The sequence below is a fragment of the Schistocerca gregaria genome, chromosome 4 (genome assembly GCF_023897955.1).
Source record: "Schistocerca gregaria isolate iqSchGreg1 chromosome 4, iqSchGreg1.2, whole genome shotgun sequence".
NCBI classification, from domain to species: domain Eukaryota; kingdom Metazoa; phylum Arthropoda; class Insecta; order Orthoptera; family Acrididae; genus Schistocerca; species Schistocerca gregaria.
The window spans coordinates 730,607,243-730,624,704 of record NC_064923.1 but is presented as its reverse complement, the minus strand read 5'-3'; the positions used below and the strand labels follow the sequence as shown (position 1 = coordinate 730,624,704).

The window sequence follows — 17,462 nt, the reverse complement described above, 5'->3', positions numbered from 1 at the left end:
AATATACAAACACCACAAATGAAGTTAAGTAACACTACATCAACACTTCTTATACTCTTACTATTATGGAAATGTATCAGATTTCTTTAGCAACTGGAAAATTCCATTTATCTTTCTTATAATAGAAAAGAATATAGTGGGGACCCATAAACTAAAACTGTCTACAGGCAAATTCGGTGACTATTCCAGAAACTATTTGGAATTTACCAATATTGTTTTCTAACCTCAATTGAAACAATTTATGTGTTCATACTTAGTAAGTTTTTTACGATAAGTGCATTACAAACTTCTACTTCCCTCTGACAATTCAAAGGTCTTAACGAGTAAAGAACAACCACTACATAGTCACAAACACATAATTACACTGTATAAAGTACTTACAATCGATGTTGGTGTTAGAACCTTTCCATTGAGTAAAATGTCAATTGTGTTCTCCCCACTTGCAACTACAAGGTAGGGTCCTGAGTGTGGCAGCAACAACGATGGTTTGATGCCTTCCTTGCTTAACATCACAAGAGGACTGATTTTCAAGTCTTGTGGGACGAATGCACTGGTTGTAGTACCGTATCTGTGCAGCTGGTATGGGCGGATTTGGTGCTCTCGCAGTTAGCATAGGAATTCTGGTTGATCATCTCTTTGCTGTAACAGAGCGTTTGTTTCCACGAATTCTCCTAGAAGCCTCAATGTTGCACTGTACATCAGTTCCGCCGAAGAAGCATCTAGATATGGTTTGAAAGTGTTGCTGAGACTGAGTAGTACCATGGGAGAAGCCTTGGTCCAGTCAGTGTCGTGGCACATTTGTGCTGCCTTAAGTGTGCTATGCCATCTCTCAGTCATCCGCTTACTGACTGGGTGACAGCTCGTCATTTTGTGGTGAGTTGTGCCGTAAGAAATCGTGAGTTGGCTGAAGAAGTCGGATTCAAATTATCGTCCTCTATTTGGTGTGTTGTGTAACTGGCAGCCAAAGCGTGGCATCCAAAAAACACAAAAGTGGAAGTCAGATTTTCTGATTTTCCACTGATGCAGCTTCCAGTCAGCGGGTGTAATTGTCTGATCATTGTAAGTATGTAAAGCTGGCCGTCAGAAGACGGCAGAGGACCAATAACGTCGATATGGACATGACTGAAATGGGCAATTGCGATCAGAAAGTTCCTTATCGGTGCTCGTATGAGGCAGTGTATCCGACAGCGCCCATTCATGGTAGTTTTTCTGTATATCCAGCGACATGTAATGATTCGTCACTAGGTGGGTTGTTGATCGAATACTGGGGAGGCACAAGTCATGTAGCATTTTGAAGTCATCCTTCTCAAGGCAGCAGCTCTTTCGACGTGGTCATGTCACAATACAGCTTGACATCGCTCCCTGGAATTTCGATAAGTTGCAGATCCAACATCGATGTTCCTGCTGATGACAGTCCTAGTAGTTCTTGATTTGAATGTTGAGCAGCCACGAGTTTGGCATAGTCAGTCGTACTAATAATGCTTCCGACCTGAAGCAAACCACATTGTCGACATCAGAGATGTACCAGACATCTGTGCTGAATTGTGAGATGAACATTAGCTGATTGTGTTGCCTAAGTGAACAGTTCCTATTGTTCTGGCGAATGGCGCTAAGTTAGCTGTTTGTGATTGGTTCAAATGGCTCTAAGCATTATGGGACTTAACATCTTAGGTCATCAGTCCCCTAGACTTAGAACTACTTAAACCTAACTAACCTAAGGACATCACACACATCCATGCCCGAGGCAGGATTAAAAAATGCGACCACAGCAGCAGCGCGGTTCTGGACTGAAGCGCCTAGAACCGCTCGGCCAAAGGGTCCGGCCTTGTCATTGGTGTAGATTATTACTATGTCTCTAGCTTCCAGGTGAGGTCTGAAATATTTGATAGATTCATAAAAAGCCAGTAGTTCTCTGTTTGGCTCAAATGGTTCAAATGGCTCTGAGCACTGTGGGACTTAACTGCTGAGGTTATCAGACCCCTAGAACTTAAAACTACTTAAACCTAACTAACCTAAGGACATCACACACATCCATGCCCGAGGCAGGATTCGAACCTGTAAGCGTAGTGGTCGTGCGGTTCCAGACTGTAGCGCCTAGAACCGCTCAGCTACACCGGCCGGCAGTTCTCTGTTGTTGACGCAGATGGTTGCCATGTGTCACTACATTGTTGTTGCAACGTTGGGCCGATCGCATTCTTACTAGCCACTAGTGCCAAAGGTGCAGTAGGCTCTGGTTGCACCAAAAGTGCAGTGTGTGCAATGCTCCTTTAGGCTCTTCAAACACAGCACAAATGCTATCAGTCCATGTTATAGGTGAGTTACCTTTCCTCTTTGGGCCAGTGAGAGCTTCAATTAATGGTTCTTGTAACTCAACAGTGTGGCAAGTGACGGCGATAAAAATTTAACGTACCAAGGAAGCGACGCAGTTCGTTGGCAGTATTTGGGTGTGAAATCCATAACATGGCTTACACCTCCTCTGGCAGTGGTACGGATCCTACTGCTGTTTGTCATGACCTAGGGTATACACTTGGTGCTGGCCAAAGACACATTTGGCGCTGTTAAAGACGAAGATGTAGTTTACGTCGCTGAAACTCTTCTGTAATACACTCCTGGAAATTGAAATAAGAACACCGTGATTTCATTGTCCCAGGAAGGGGAAACTTTATTGACACATTCCTAGGGTCAGATACATCACATGATCACACTGACAGAACCACAGGCACATAGACACAGGCAACAGAGCATGCACAATGTCGGCACTAGTACAGTGTATATCCACCTTTCGCAGCAATGCAGGCTGCTATTCTCCCATGGAGACGATCGTAGAGATGCTGGATGTAGTCCTGTGGAACGGCTTGCCATGCCGTTTCCACCTGGCGCCTCAGTTGGACCAGCGTTCGTGCTGGACGTGCAGACCGCGTGAGACGACGCTTCATCCAGTCCCAAACATGCTCAATGGGGGACTGATCCGGAGATCTTGCTGGCCAGGGTAGTTGACTTACACCTTCTAGAGCACATTGGGTGGCAAGGGATACATGCAGACGTGCATTGTCCTGTTGGAACAGCAAGTTCCCTTGCCACTCTAGGAATGGTAGAACGATGGGTTCGATGACGGTTTGGATGTACCGTGCACTATTCAGTGTCCCCTCGACGATCACCAGAGGTGTACGGCCAGTGTAGGAGATCGCTCCCCACACCATGATGCCGGGTGTTGGCCCTGTGTGCCTCGGTCGTATGCAGTCCTGATTGTGGCGCTCACCTGCACGGCGCCAAACACGCATACGACCATCATTGGCACCAAGGCAGAAGCGACTCTCATCGCTGAAGACGACACGTCTCCATTTGTCCCTCCATTCACGCCTGTCGCGACACCACTGGCGGCGGGCTGCACGATGTTGGGGCATGAGCGGAAGACGGCCTAACGGTGTGTGGGGCCGTAGCCCAGCTTCATGGAGACGGTTGTGAATGGTCCTCGCCGATACCCCAGAAGCAACAGTGTCCCTAATTTGCTGGGAAGTGGCGGTGCGGTCCCCTACGGCACTGCATAGGATCCTACGGTCTTGGCGTGCATCCGTGCGTCGCTGCGGTCCGGTCCCAGGTCGACGGGCACATGCACCTTCCGCCGACCACTGGCGACAACATCGATGTACTGTGGAGACCTCACGCCCCACGTGTTGAGCAATTCGGCGGTACATCCACCCGGCCTCCCGCATGCCCACTATACGCCCTCGCTCAAAGTCCGTCAACTGCACATACAGTTCACGTCCACACTGTCGCGGCATGCTACCAGTGTTAAAGACTGCGATGGAGCTCCGTATGCCACGGCAAACTGGCTGACACTGACGGCGGCGGTGCACAAATGCTGCGCAGCTAGCGCCATTCGACGGCCAACACCACGGTTCCTGGTGTGTCCGCTGTGCCGTGCGTGTGATCATTGCTTGTACAGCCCTCTCGCAGTGTCCGGAGCAAGTATGGTGGGTCTGACACACCGGTGTCAATGTGTTCTTTTTTCCATTTCCAGGAGTGTATGTTGCCGATGTTGCTCTGCCGATGATGAAAAAATTAAAATATCGTCCAGGTAAGCGAAATCAAAAGTTAGGCCCTGTAGCACAAAATCAGTGAAACGTTGCCACGTTTGAGTAGCTTTCCTGAGTCAAAAAGGCATAACTTTGCATGCAACAAGCCAAAAGGAGTGATGATCACTGTCTTGAAAATGTCTCATTCAGCTACATGGATCTTTGTGTACGCTTTTTCATAGTCCAGTACGCTAAAAATAACTGCACCACTCAATACATAGTTATAGTCACATAACAATTGTACTGGGATCCGTTTGGCATTGTTAGGGCATTCAGAGTTCTGAAGTCAGCATAAGGCCGGCATGCACCATACTTTTCCGAGACTAAATATAGTTGGGAGGACGGGGGCTGTTGGATTTTTGAGACAATATGGCGTCAAATGTCATGGTCTCCAAGACGTGGGAGGACCATCAATCGTCTCTAGGTAGTGGACAGTGTTGGGCTTTTCCTCCTTACCCATTCCAGGGGGTCGTATCAGAACTGGAAATCCTTCCAGCAGCTGCGCGTACTCTCCGTTTGCCACCTGTATTACTTTGGCAGTATGAATGACTGCACTCCGTCGAAATCCGGACGCTGTTAAACCTGTGATGTCGTCAGTTAGGCTTGAATTCTTAATGTTCGGCAGTAGATTATAATAAGCAAAGAAGTCCACTCTGGTGATAATTCAACGACGTCTGCAAAGCTAAAAATCCACACAAAGGTTTGTTGTAATCACAGGTCTAGTTCCAAGTACAGGCTGCAATACATTGTAATGACCGAGTTGTCTGCGGTGTTGTCGGTCACTTCATGTGCAACATAGTCCATGGGTAAATGGACAAATCGAACCCAGTGTCTATTAAATATTTCCAGCCAGGTCACTGATCACAAACAAACAGGTGCGGAGACACTACTTGGCAATCGGAGGAGGTGCCTACTTCTAACCACTGTTGCCAATTAGATAAGTGCAGGGGGTTGTTTGCACTTATGCCCTGTATTTCTAGTGATACAGGCAAATACCTTGCTGCTCAGGTTCACTAGTAGAATAGGTCGTCAATGACCTCCTGTGCAAACATCTGCAGTATCGATCCTCGCTTCTATCATTGCTTGGGTCACGTCGAGATAACAGTTCGCCGAGCTGAGTTTGTCAATAGATCTAACTTGGCCGCCAAGGCGTTATAATCTGCGCATGGAACAGTTCACGTCACACAATTGCACTGTGTAGTGATTGCACTGATGGGAGCTGACAACTGCTCCACATTCAGTGCAGTAAGCTGATCAGAACTGTTCACACATTTACTTTGCTTCTTATGTGAAGGGTTTCTGTCTCCAATATCTTCCTGAGAGGCTGCTTGATAGATTCACTCTTCCTGCAATGCTGACACTCATCAGATCGATTATGATTTAAGCCAGTCATAGGGGTTAGCCTCTGGTGGCGAGGTAATTATATCTTGCACTTTCACAGCATACAGGTGATCTAATTGGCTTACTACCAGCACAAACGTGGTAGCATCTACTGAAATTCCAGAATAGAAAAAACTGACCTCCACCTGCACAAACCACAAAGCTGGATTGTCTGGGCAGAAAGGTGGTAGTCTCACGCCAAACGTGACAAAGCGAGTTTTGCGTTAGCCATTTTACAAATCTCTTCTGTAAATGCTCGTTAATCCAGTGATACTATGTAGATATCACCACTTTGTCGGTACAAGCTGTGCAGATTGTCGTTTGACCATCAGAACTTGTGTGTACAAAATCGACGAACAATATTAACGTTAGCTTTACTGATCACAATCACAGGAGAGGGCAAAGTATACATGACTTGTTTAATTCTTCCAAGCTTGCAACTGAAAATAAGTTGACATGCAGGGAACAAAAACACCAGCATTATCTCGTAACTATGCACAAACTAACTTCCAGCATGGAAGATACGAAACAATAAAAAAGTGTAATGAAAGAATAACAAGAAGAAAACACACATGTACATAACACAGCGCCTCTGGCAGCTGGCATGAAATGATTGACACCGCCTTTGTTTTTCGATATATGCTGACGACATGTACGATACAACACTATGTAGTTGCACGATGTTGCTACACTAATCTTACATTTATGTTGTTAACGTATTTCCATTTTGTTGTACCAGTACATATGCTGTATCCTTAATTGCATATATTTCAGTGTTGAAAGGGCGGCACTGGTCATCCAGTATTGACTGGTGTATTATTAGTAAGTGGTAATAAAAATTTTACATTTTCTTCCTTCAATGAAGTCAATTTTTGATTGCTAGAAAAATATTCAATCAGTTTTTTCATCAATTTATATTTTTATTTGTGCATAGTATAGGTTTTTCCATCGTCCAGTATTTTAAAAGCCTAATTACTTTTCGCTTTCAGAGATCTGGCCTTTTTTGTGAAACAGCTGCCATACCGGTATGTAAAATTTTGAAGTACTCAGTACCGGGCTGTCATGAAAACCAATTAAAGCAAATTACTAAAAAGACACAAAAGCACAATATAAACTAATATAAAATGCTGCAAATAACTTCCGATATTAGCAGTCGACGCTATAGCCCGTCTCGCGAGTCGGTTGTCAACGTCAAAACTTTCTTCCAGAGAAACTTGTTGACGTCCAGTTACGGAATGTTGATGGCCTTCGTAAATGCCACTATTTAAAATTCACTGTGAAATGTTGTGATGTTCCGCTCAGTCAAGTGTAAATTGAGCGTATTAATGTGTCCACAGTGTAAACGATAAAAACTTCCCTGCAGTAATTTCGTTACGTCAGTGTGTCTCTCTATAGCTACACAGGACTTTCACTTTCGTCAATTAATCTCTCCCGTTATTTTTATATTATTAGTACGTACGCTAATAGAAAGCTGAAATGAACATTGTGCGGAAACAGCGTTACATTTCGGATGCAGAAATTACTTTGTACCGAATTACAGTATTGCAAGAAGATGCATCGTGCATATGGCATGAGAAGAAACAGTTCACAGTTTGCAGTGTATGGAGGTAGCTGTACAATGAAATTTTAAAATGAAAGACCTTTTTTTGTTTTACTTACAAGCAGATTAAAATTACAGATAAATGTTTCTTTATGATAACCAGAAAAGTTCGTCAATCAAAGGAAAAATCTTTGAGGCGGAGTGTGACAATATAAATTACTACAATACAGTGCACGTGCACACTTATTGCAGCTGAGAAATTACAAGCTGTTATAGTTCGAAAGGTAAGGTATTTTCAATAGTATTGTTCGACGCCATTAGAGGTGCATGTATCTGATTTATTTTTTAAATTAATTTTATTGGGTTTTTGCAACACACCTACTAGATTTATGAAATAATTTCCTTGATTAGTTTTAATATCTGTGTACCCGCTGACATCTGACTGCTTTGGGTAATCAAAATTTCAGTTTCAAGAAAGAGCAAATTTTAGTCACAAATATGCTGCAGTGACATCCCTTGACTTTTAAACATAGAAGTTTATTGAATTTGTTCCTGACGAAGAAGAGACGAAAGACAGGCAAGTCAGACTGTACTTCCTTGAATAGTACTGCAGGGTGAAGAAACGAACTAACGACCGCAATTTGCAATCTGGATTATAGACGGTTTTGATATAGCTGTGTAGTGTTGTGGTTATTTTGGTCTGGCCCTAAATTTAACCGTACCTGTTTTTACTTTCCGCCCTGCGTAGTAGTCACATAACTTTTGTTCCCAGTAATGAAATATCGTTCTCTACCCAGTACCACTGGAAACCCAATGACTGATTATCATTTAATTTCTGTGTGAGATTTTGAAGCCAGGTAGACCTACGCTAAAGCAGTTATATTTATTAATTCACACCGTCTTTGTAAGGAGAACGCGTAGGGTTGTGCAGCCAGTAATAACACGTTCGTTGAGAGAAGCAGTTATGAACAGTTTGTAGGAATTTAAAGAGATTTTCAGCTTAGGAAAACAGATATTAGGTTAATCTTGTAAGACTTTAATTCGTCGCACTAATCAGCACAGTTACATACGAGCATGGTCGGTTTTTTTTAGTTTCTACGTTTAGTTGGGAGGTCGTGACACGAGTATATTACCAAATAGGTCTACCGTCAACCGACCATTATTTCTGACGCCACTGTGTAGTGGAATCGTGCTGTGAAAAAAATATAGCAAGGTTCATCTTATCTATCCATTACTCCAGGAAATTTTCAGAATCGTTTCCGGTGTCACCGTTTCTTATTTTCTTTTCCTATCGATGTGTTCCAAACTTGTTGCTAAAGAAAGAACTTATTTTTTTAACGGAAATACATACCCTATGATACTGCTTGCAATTAAAATTTTATAAATACCTTGTTAACGTACCAGTTAAGTGGGAAATTTACCTTCGACCTTATTTATCTGAGTTTTTCGTGTCATCTGAATGGCTATAAATCAAACGTAATAATCCTACCCCTTGTGGTCATTGCGAAAAAAAACACTGCCACCCAGCTACTGTGTGTCGCGGCGAGCCACATTTATTTGCACACATGTGAGAAACGTGTATGCAATTCATTGGCGGTTACGAACGATCTATCGCTACATACTGCGATTTGCGTACGCATCTGCGATACACGGACAGATCGCGCAACGTGATGACTGGTCGGGAGTGGATGGATGTTTTCTTACTTCTTATCCGTCATTAACTTGAAACAAACTATAACTAAGCCAACCTGTATAACTAGCACTTCCGCAACAACAGTTGATCTGGTTTTTGTAAATACGTAAATATCCCAGGAACACACAAATTGTAATTACTGGTTTTAGTGATCATTATGCCCAAATAATTACTCCAGGAGCCATGAAACCAAAAATCACTAGAACTAATGTCAGGAAGTTCAAATATGAAAATGAGCGTAATTTGTTCGCTCTCACAAAGAGTGACACAGACTGATGTTTACAGTTCAGACAACACGTATGACAAGTTTGATAAATTTATTGCCATGTGCAAACTTTTTTTTTAAAAAAAATAACATTTCCTAAACCAACACCAGTAATAAATTCTGTGCACAATTAAAATAAATAGACACGTTCAGAGTAACAGGTAGGACTGGTGGCGCACGTAAACACGTTCAGAGCACACAGGGACAGGTACAAAGGCATGCTCGTTAACACGTCCAGAGCAGTTAAAGGGTTAAGAGGCTTAACAACTTTCCTAAATAAAGAAATGATAATAAGAGACTCATAACTTGGGTTCAGATTGGCAGATCAACACAGTCATTTTTACCTTTGTAGATGAAATTATAACTGCAGTAGAAAGCAAGCAATGTGTTTCTGGCATATTCCTTGACCTTAGTAAAGCGTTTATTGTAATTGATCATGACATTCTGTTGCAGAACATAAGTAATTGTGGAATATATGAGGCCCACCAAACAGGTGGATTCATTCTTATCTCCATGGTCATCAATAGGTCTCTCAAATAAAATACAAAGATACAAAAACACAGTAAAATTCTAATTTTTATATCATATATGGAGTCCCTAAAGGGTCAGTCCCTGGGACCATTTTTCATTCTTTATGTTAATGAGCTGTCAAGGGAAAGTAAGTTAAGGATAACTGTACTTTTTTCAAACAACACAAATACAGTCATTAAATCATGCAGAAAAAAGGAGGGCAGCTGCAGATGTTAAACAAAATTTAACACAGTGGTTTGAAGCAAGCAAACTAATAACAAATTGTGAAGAAACTACAACAGTCAGCTTCCACACTTCACAGAAACTCCATCCTGCTTATCTTCATAAAAATAAGCATCTTAAAAGAAGCATAATTGTGATTTCCACTCTCATGATACTAGGCAGAACCAATACCAGCGTGTCAATACGGTAAGTATAAACATTTGTAGGGAAGGAGTGTACCATAGCGGCATTATGTTGTATTACCACATGTGATTCTATCTGAAACAGATATAAAATTTACATAAGTTTAAAGTGAAACTGAAAGAGCACTTGTTTGACCATTGCTTCTATTCGTTTCTTAGTTTCCGAACACCAAGAAAATATAGTGTAATTAATCACATATTCTTAACCATACCATTATTTCAATCAGAGGGTACGTCCCACTGTATCAGTTATTAGGGTTTCTTCCTGTTCCATTCACGTACAAAGTGTGGGAAGAATGGTTGTATGAATGCTTTCATGCATGCAGTAATTATTCTGATCTTATCCTTACAATACCTATGTGAGCAATACATAGGGTATTGTAGTATGTTCCTAGAGTCACCATTTAAAGCTGGTTCCTGAAACTTTGTTAATAGACTTTCTTGGGATAGTTTACATGCATCTTCAAGAGTCTTCCAGTTTAGTTTCTTCAGTATCTCTATGATACTCTCTCACACATTAAACAAACTTGACAATTTGTGCTGCCCTTCTCTGTATATGTTCAGTATCCTCTGTTAGTCCTATTTGGTACACGTAATCCCACACATCTCAGTAATATTCTAGAACTGATTGTACGAGTGATTTGTAATCAGTCTCATTTGTTGACTCCTTGCAATTCCTCAGTATTCTACCAATAAACTGTAGTCTACCACACACTTCATCCATGACAAAGCCTTTGTGATCATTCCATTTTATGTCCCTACAAGGTGCTACACCCAGGTAGTTGTATGAGTTGGCCGATACCAACAGTGAATCACTGATATTATAGTCATATGATACTGTTTTTTCCATTATGTGAAGTAAACAGTTACACATTTCTGAAGATTTAAAGCAAGTTGCCAATGTTTACATCACTTTGAAAGCGTATCAAGATCTGACTGTATATTTATGCAGCTTCTCTCAGATAGTACTTCATTATAGATAACTGCATCATCTGAATCCTGACCTGGTACAGAAGCAAATAACCAGAGCCACTTCCTCATCCCCTCAAACCCAGAACCTCCCACAGAAGAACCACAAAAGTGCCCCACTTGTGACAAGATACTTTCCGGGACTGGATCAGATTCTGAATGTGGCTCTCCAGCAGGGAAACGACTTCCTCAAATCTTGCCCTGAAATGAGATCGATCCTTCATGAAATCCTCCCCACTCCACCAAGAGTGTCTTTCCGTCGTCCACCTAACCTTCGTAACCTCTTAGTTCATCCCTATGAAATCCCCAAACCACCTTCCCTACGCTCTGGCTCTTACCCTTGTAACCGCCCCTGGTGTAAAACCTGTCCCATGCACCCTTCCACCACCACCTATTCCAGTCCTGTAACCCGGAAGGTGTACATGATCAAAGGCAGAGCCACGTGTGAAAGCACCCAAGTGATTTACCAACTGACCTGCCTACACTGTGAAGCTTTCTATGTGGGAATGACCAGCAACAAACTGTCCACTCGCATGAATGGACACAGGCAGACAGTGTTTGTTGGTAATGAGGATCACCCTGTGGCTAAACATGCCTTGGTGCACGGCCAGCACATCTTGGCACAGTGTTACACCATCCGGGTTATCTGGGTACTTCCCACTAACACCAACCCGTCAGAACTCCGGAGATGGGAACTTGCCCTTCAGTGTATCCTCTCTTCTCGTTATCCGCCAGACCTCAACCTCTGCTAATCTCAAGTTGCCACCACTCATACCTCACCTGTCTTTCAACATCATCTTTGCCTCTGTACTTCCACCTCGACTGACATCTCTGCCCAAACTCTTTGCCTTTACAAATGTCTGCTTGTGTATGTGCGGATAGATATGTGTGTGTGTGTTCAAGTGTATACCTGCCCTTTTTTCCCCTTAAGGTAAGTCTTTCCGCTCCCAGGATTGGAATGACACCTTACCCTCTCCCTTAAAACCCACATCCTTTCATCTTTCCCTCTCCTTCCCTCTTTCCTGAAGAAGCAACCATTGGTTGTGAAAGCTTGAATTTTGTGTGTATGTTTGTGTTTGTTTGTGTGTCTACCGACCTGCCAGTACTTCTGTTTGGTAAGTCACATCATATATGTGTGTGTTTTCAAGTGGCAGTACTTATAAATAAGCAGTTATTAGCAGAGTGATAGGATCAATTATAGTTATGAGATTGCTCTTAAAAGTTGCCGGGGCAGGCTGTATGCCCCAAGAAACCAGTTTACCACAAATACAATAAATAATTACAGAGAGTTAGGTTGCATATGACAGCACATCATAGTATATGTCAATACAACAGTGGTTCCAATTTTGTGCCTGTAAGTTGTAGATTAATTATAGTAAGTGCATTTCTTTTGAAAAGAAAATAGCATTGATAATAAGTGATTGCTGAGAACAGTATATCATTGTATTAAGTATATGCAGAAAATATTACAATCAGCAGTGCATATAAATAAACATCCGAAGTTTGAAATTACGTTAGCAGTAGGTGATTATAAAGGAATATATTGCATGTAACAGTATATCATTGTATAGATAATACGTGATTGCTGAGAACAGTATATCATTGTATTAAGTATATGCAGAAAATATTACAATCAGCAGTGCATATGAATAAACACCCAAAGTTTGAAATTACATTGACAATAGGTGATTATAAAGGAGTATATTGCATGTAACAGTATATCATTGTATTGAGTCTAGACAGATCAGATTATACAGATTATTATAGTATGTACTATATCATGTGTAGGCAGTTGTCAAGCAGTATACAAGAAACAGTAATTATTAGCCTTTCAGACATCTATTTTCATGAAAAAATTATGTCAGTTTTCAACTGTTGAAATGTGCATAGATATAATGACTATAAAACTTGTAGAACCAACCGCCCTCATCTCATTACAAGTCAAAGTCTGACTTTAGAACAACTGAGCTGACATGAACATTTGAGGTCATGAAACACAAGGACGGATAAAGGGATTTGCCCACCTTCTTCTCGTAGCTGGAAAGTCGTCATCCCAAAGTTTTCATCATATTCTTGTAGAGACTGAGAGCTACCATTGCCACTGTAGAATCATATTTACATTGGCAAATTAAGTACCAGCAGGTTACTTCCAGGACACATACTGCTCAACAACTAGTTGACAGATTTCTCGTTGGTCATCACAACATTAGGTATCATGTAGCAACATGAGATCAGACAGTAATTAAAATTGGGCACAGATAAGATGTAAATTCCAATATAGATTAAAGCAAAGGATAAAGGATAAAGTACTAGTGGTTAAATATGAATGGGTTAATACTACGAGTAAAATGGTTAGTTCATCCACTTTAAAGGTATGATAAATATATATTCCCTCATCAGTTACATGTTAATGAATTAACTAGTTTTCAATTTAAAGTAGGTGTCTGTAAGAACCATAACTATACCATGAATACAAATCTTCATTTTTTTAAATTAATTTATTTACTTTTTAATTGTTTGCTCATTAGACGTGAATCATTAGTGGTCATCAGAGTATTTTCAATAAGACATTGAAGAAAATTAACCAGTTTTCATTAATAATCAGATAATAAGCTAATATTTTTATGTATTGAAAAACCTGGACTTGCTGTAACATACAGCAGTATTGAACAGTTCAGATTTGTGTAGACATTGTGACAAAGAACACCTCATATCTATACTAAGGAGAAAGCATGACTTGTACAGATACCAGACATGTAGCAAACAGCATCCCTATTTTGTTGTTATAGGATGGCAAAAGAATAATTAAATATGACTAGCAATGGTAGAAAATTACATGAAAATAAAGCTATGTGAATCTTAAATCCTGGGAATCAGAACATTTCTGTCCCAATAACTAACTCCAACATAAGATTCCATATTCTTCATGCTCCACAGATGAATTACAGAAGTAATACAAACATAATAAATTTCTTTCTGATAAATGTTCCCTTCCCAATTACATGTTAGATCAGTTACATGTTAAGGACGAGATCATGACAAACTATCAAATTCTATCCAATGACTTTCACATAATTGGTGTAGTAATATGATCACCCAAATGAGAACAAAAATATAAGGCTGCAAACAGTCTGACCTAATTGTAATCACATCTTGGTTATAAACTAATAGTATATCACTGTAACAGCACAACAGATATAAACATTTTCTCAACTTTTCACAAAATCATCAGCACAATGAGATTATAACTTTATCAGCATAAGGAGAATAACTGTATAGACATCATGAGTAAATATTACACCAACTCTCCTCAAAATTCATGCTCTGGTTGAATTATTAAACCACACATTATTAAATGTGCCTAAAGTTTGTACTCGTTTCCAGATAACCGGAAAAACCAGCTTGCTCAATATAAAATACATGCACCAGTTCCATTTGGCATCGAGTCTCTAACTACTCGTCCGAATCAGGAGATGGAAGATGGTGAGTTTGTACAGATAAGTAAGAGAGGATGTGACTTGAAAAGGAAGTCACACCAGCTCGAATCCTTTGGTTCACCACCCCCAAATTGCAAAAAGAGCTTGCAACCTCCTGAGGAAAATTTCGTTAAGAGTGATCTGAGTTTGTAATCATTTGAAATAGCATCTGTTCTTACTGTCCTTGCACAATTGTTATGCTTGTTGCTACATGTTTCATCAGAATTCATAGCTTTGGTAGAACCACACAATATTTTTGAACATCTTCTGTCACATCTTTAATATCCATACCACACAAACAGTCAGTCACATCATCTGCTTTTTCATTGAAGGTTACATGTAATAAATCCTGTTCCTTTCACATTGAATGGCCATGTACTAAATTACTATGTTCATATTTTAATGGTACACAGTAGCAAATCATGACATGATGAATCTTAATAAAAAATGCATGTCATTTTGAAAATACTGGTTACCAATAATAATTGAAATTGGTGTTGTTTTGTTCTTCCACACTCTTAAGAAAAGTGCCTGGTCAAGATATAGACTTGTGTCTTACAAATTGCACACTGTATACTCTAGGATAGTAGAAGGATCCTAACTGCTCTTACTAACTAGACAGGATAGTAAAAGGGGAGTGATTCCAGAAGATAAATATGGAGTCACTGGCTGGGGCAAGGCACCATATGCCACATGGTGTATCTATGAAAGTACCACAGATCCCCTACTGGCTTAATTTCACCACAAACCTACTAAAAAATCTTTCTGAGAGAATGTTCACCCCCAGATTTTGCCTTGGCTATACAGTACACAGAATGTATTCTAAACTATTTCAACTCCTCAAATTACTATTTAATTCATAATTTATGATGGAGATAATAATTCAAAAAAATGTTCTAATATTCAGTGATAACAAAAAATGAAAATAAATTTCCTCTTATTGGTTATTTCATTTTCACTTGGTTAAAGTACTGACCATAGAGTTTACTAAAGCTTACGGTATGATCTTGACTGTGTAAATTAAGATGCATGACAAATAAATTTCCAATGGTGTGTCAAATATCAAAGGACAAATATCATGATACTAAACTGGGGATCAAGGTTGTCTGCACAACAATAACAACAAATTCAAATGGTCCTACATAAAATAACAACCCCCCAATCTATGCCAGGTAAAACATACACAAATGTTCAGATACACCCTTTTCAACCCCCACTCTATGATTAGACAAAATACAGATATAAATATGAATATATTCAAACACAAAAGAAATATGAATATAACCTACAAAAAATATTTTACAGTACTAGCTGCATATGTGTTAAGTTATCCGATTCCTCACTTGTCAGTGTTTGCATTTGCAAAAAGCAGTGGACATTAATTGAGCTTTTCATGAGTTGTAATTTTCTTTCAATTAGGATCTTTTTTATTATTGGGTCAGAATACTCATAACGTGTCTTAACAAGGTGTACAGCATGGGTTTGTCTGTGTGGCATAGAGTATACATTCTTCAACACAAGCTTACTATTTGCTGGTTCCAGAATGAGATTTTCACTCTGCAGCGGAGTGTGCACGGATATTAAAAACTTCCTGGCAGTTTAAAACTGTGTGCCAGACCGAGATTCGAACTCGGGACCTTTGCCTTTCACGGGCAAGTGCTCTACCAACTGAGCTACCCAAGCACGACTCACGCCGGGTCCTCACAGCTTTACTTCTGCCAGTACCTCGCCTCCTACCTTCCAAACTTTACAGAAGCTCTCCTGTGAACCTTGCAGAATTAGCACTCCTGAAAGAAAGGATATTGCAGAGACATGGCTTAGCCACAGGCTGGGGGATGTTTCCAGAATGAGAGTTTCACTCTGCAGCGGCTTGTGCGTTGATATGAAACTTCCTGGCAGATTAAAACTGTGTGCTGGACCGAGACTCGAACTTGGGACCTTTGCCTTTCATGGGCAAGTGAGAGCTTCTGTAATGTTTGGAACGTAGGAGGTGAGGTACTGGCAGAAGTAAAGCTGTGAGACGTACTGGGGTAGCTCAGTTGGTAGAGCGTTTGCCCGCGAAAGGCAAAGGTCCTGAGTTCGAGTCTCTGTCCGGCACACAGTTTTAATCTGCCAGGAAGTTTCATATCAGCGCACAAGCCACTGCAGAGTAAAACTCTCATTCTGGAAACATCCCCCAGGCTCTGGCTAAGCCATGTCTCCGCAATATCCTTTCTTTCAGAAGTGCTAGCGTAGGAGGCGAGGTACTGGCAGAAATAAAGCTGTGAGGATGGGGCGTGAGTCATGCTTGGGTAGCTCAGTTGGTAGAGCACTTGCCCGCGAAAGGCAAAGGTCCCGAGTTCGAGTCTCGGTCCAGCACACAGTTTTAATCTACCAGGAAGTTTCATTTTATTTGCTGGTTGTTTATTCGATTTTGTTGTACTTTCATTAACTGGGTAATTGTTTTTGCAAAGCTCCATCAAATCTGTCTGCAAACTACTGATTTCAACACACGTGCTCCCTTCTTTCACTACTTTTACACATTCACTAATTGAGTTACCATTAAATGCCTGTTCCAAATTTCTAAAAGAACTTTCCTTTCCTAAATGCACATTTTGACAAATTTCCTTTATGGTTTCAAACTTTTTGCCACTATTGCTACATCTGTCACCATAGGCATTAACTATTTTCACCACTTTCTCACAATCATTACCTTTTACTACAGGTTCTACATATTTACTAATCATTTTACCACCACGAGACTGTTTCATATTTTTCACGGTAATTTTATCATCTGAGTACACACTTTGACAAATTTCACTTAAGACCTTACACTTTTGATCACCATAATGACATTTGCTACTATAGTCATTGATACACTTAGTACTCTATCACTAGTTAGATCTTCCTTTCCATTTTCACAGACACATTCAGATACAACAGCACTGACATCAACTGGTAACATTAATCTATCAGGAACTGCACTACTGGTTTCTAACTCATTACTCGAACACTCACCAGAAATTCCAGAATCATTCAGCATCAAATCATCGACTGTAACTTCTACACATACCATCCCATCTAATTCGGTTAGTAACATACCATCATCAACATCATTATCATCTGAATCATTCTCATTAGAAACATTA

At 40.5% G+C, this 17,462-nt stretch overlaps 1 protein-coding gene and 1 non-coding gene across 12 annotated transcripts in view; both read left to right on the top strand.

The window, feature by feature from the left end:
• Window positions 1-6,834: 6,834 nt before the first annotated feature.
• The window catches only part of LOC126267304 (uncharacterized), a 124,413-nt gene continuing 113,785 nt past the window's right edge, over window positions 6,835-17,462 (top strand). For 2 of the 11 annotated variants that reach the window (XR_007548987.1, XM_049972385.1), the window contains exons 1-2: window positions 7,408-7,573; window positions 14,243-14,341. Coding sequence is in view for 5 of the 11 variants with exons in the window: in XM_049972385.1 (XP_049828342.1) it covers window positions 14,332-14,341 (10 nt within the window). In the remaining 6 variants the exon portion in view is untranslated. The other 9 variants (XR_007548986.1, XM_049972382.1, XM_049972381.1 and 6 more) reach the window with 8 other exon arrangements.
• Window positions 16,619-16,693, top strand: Trnas-cga (transfer RNA serine (anticodon CGA)). The gene has a single exon. It is a non-coding gene; the product is annotated as a tRNA-Ser (tRNA).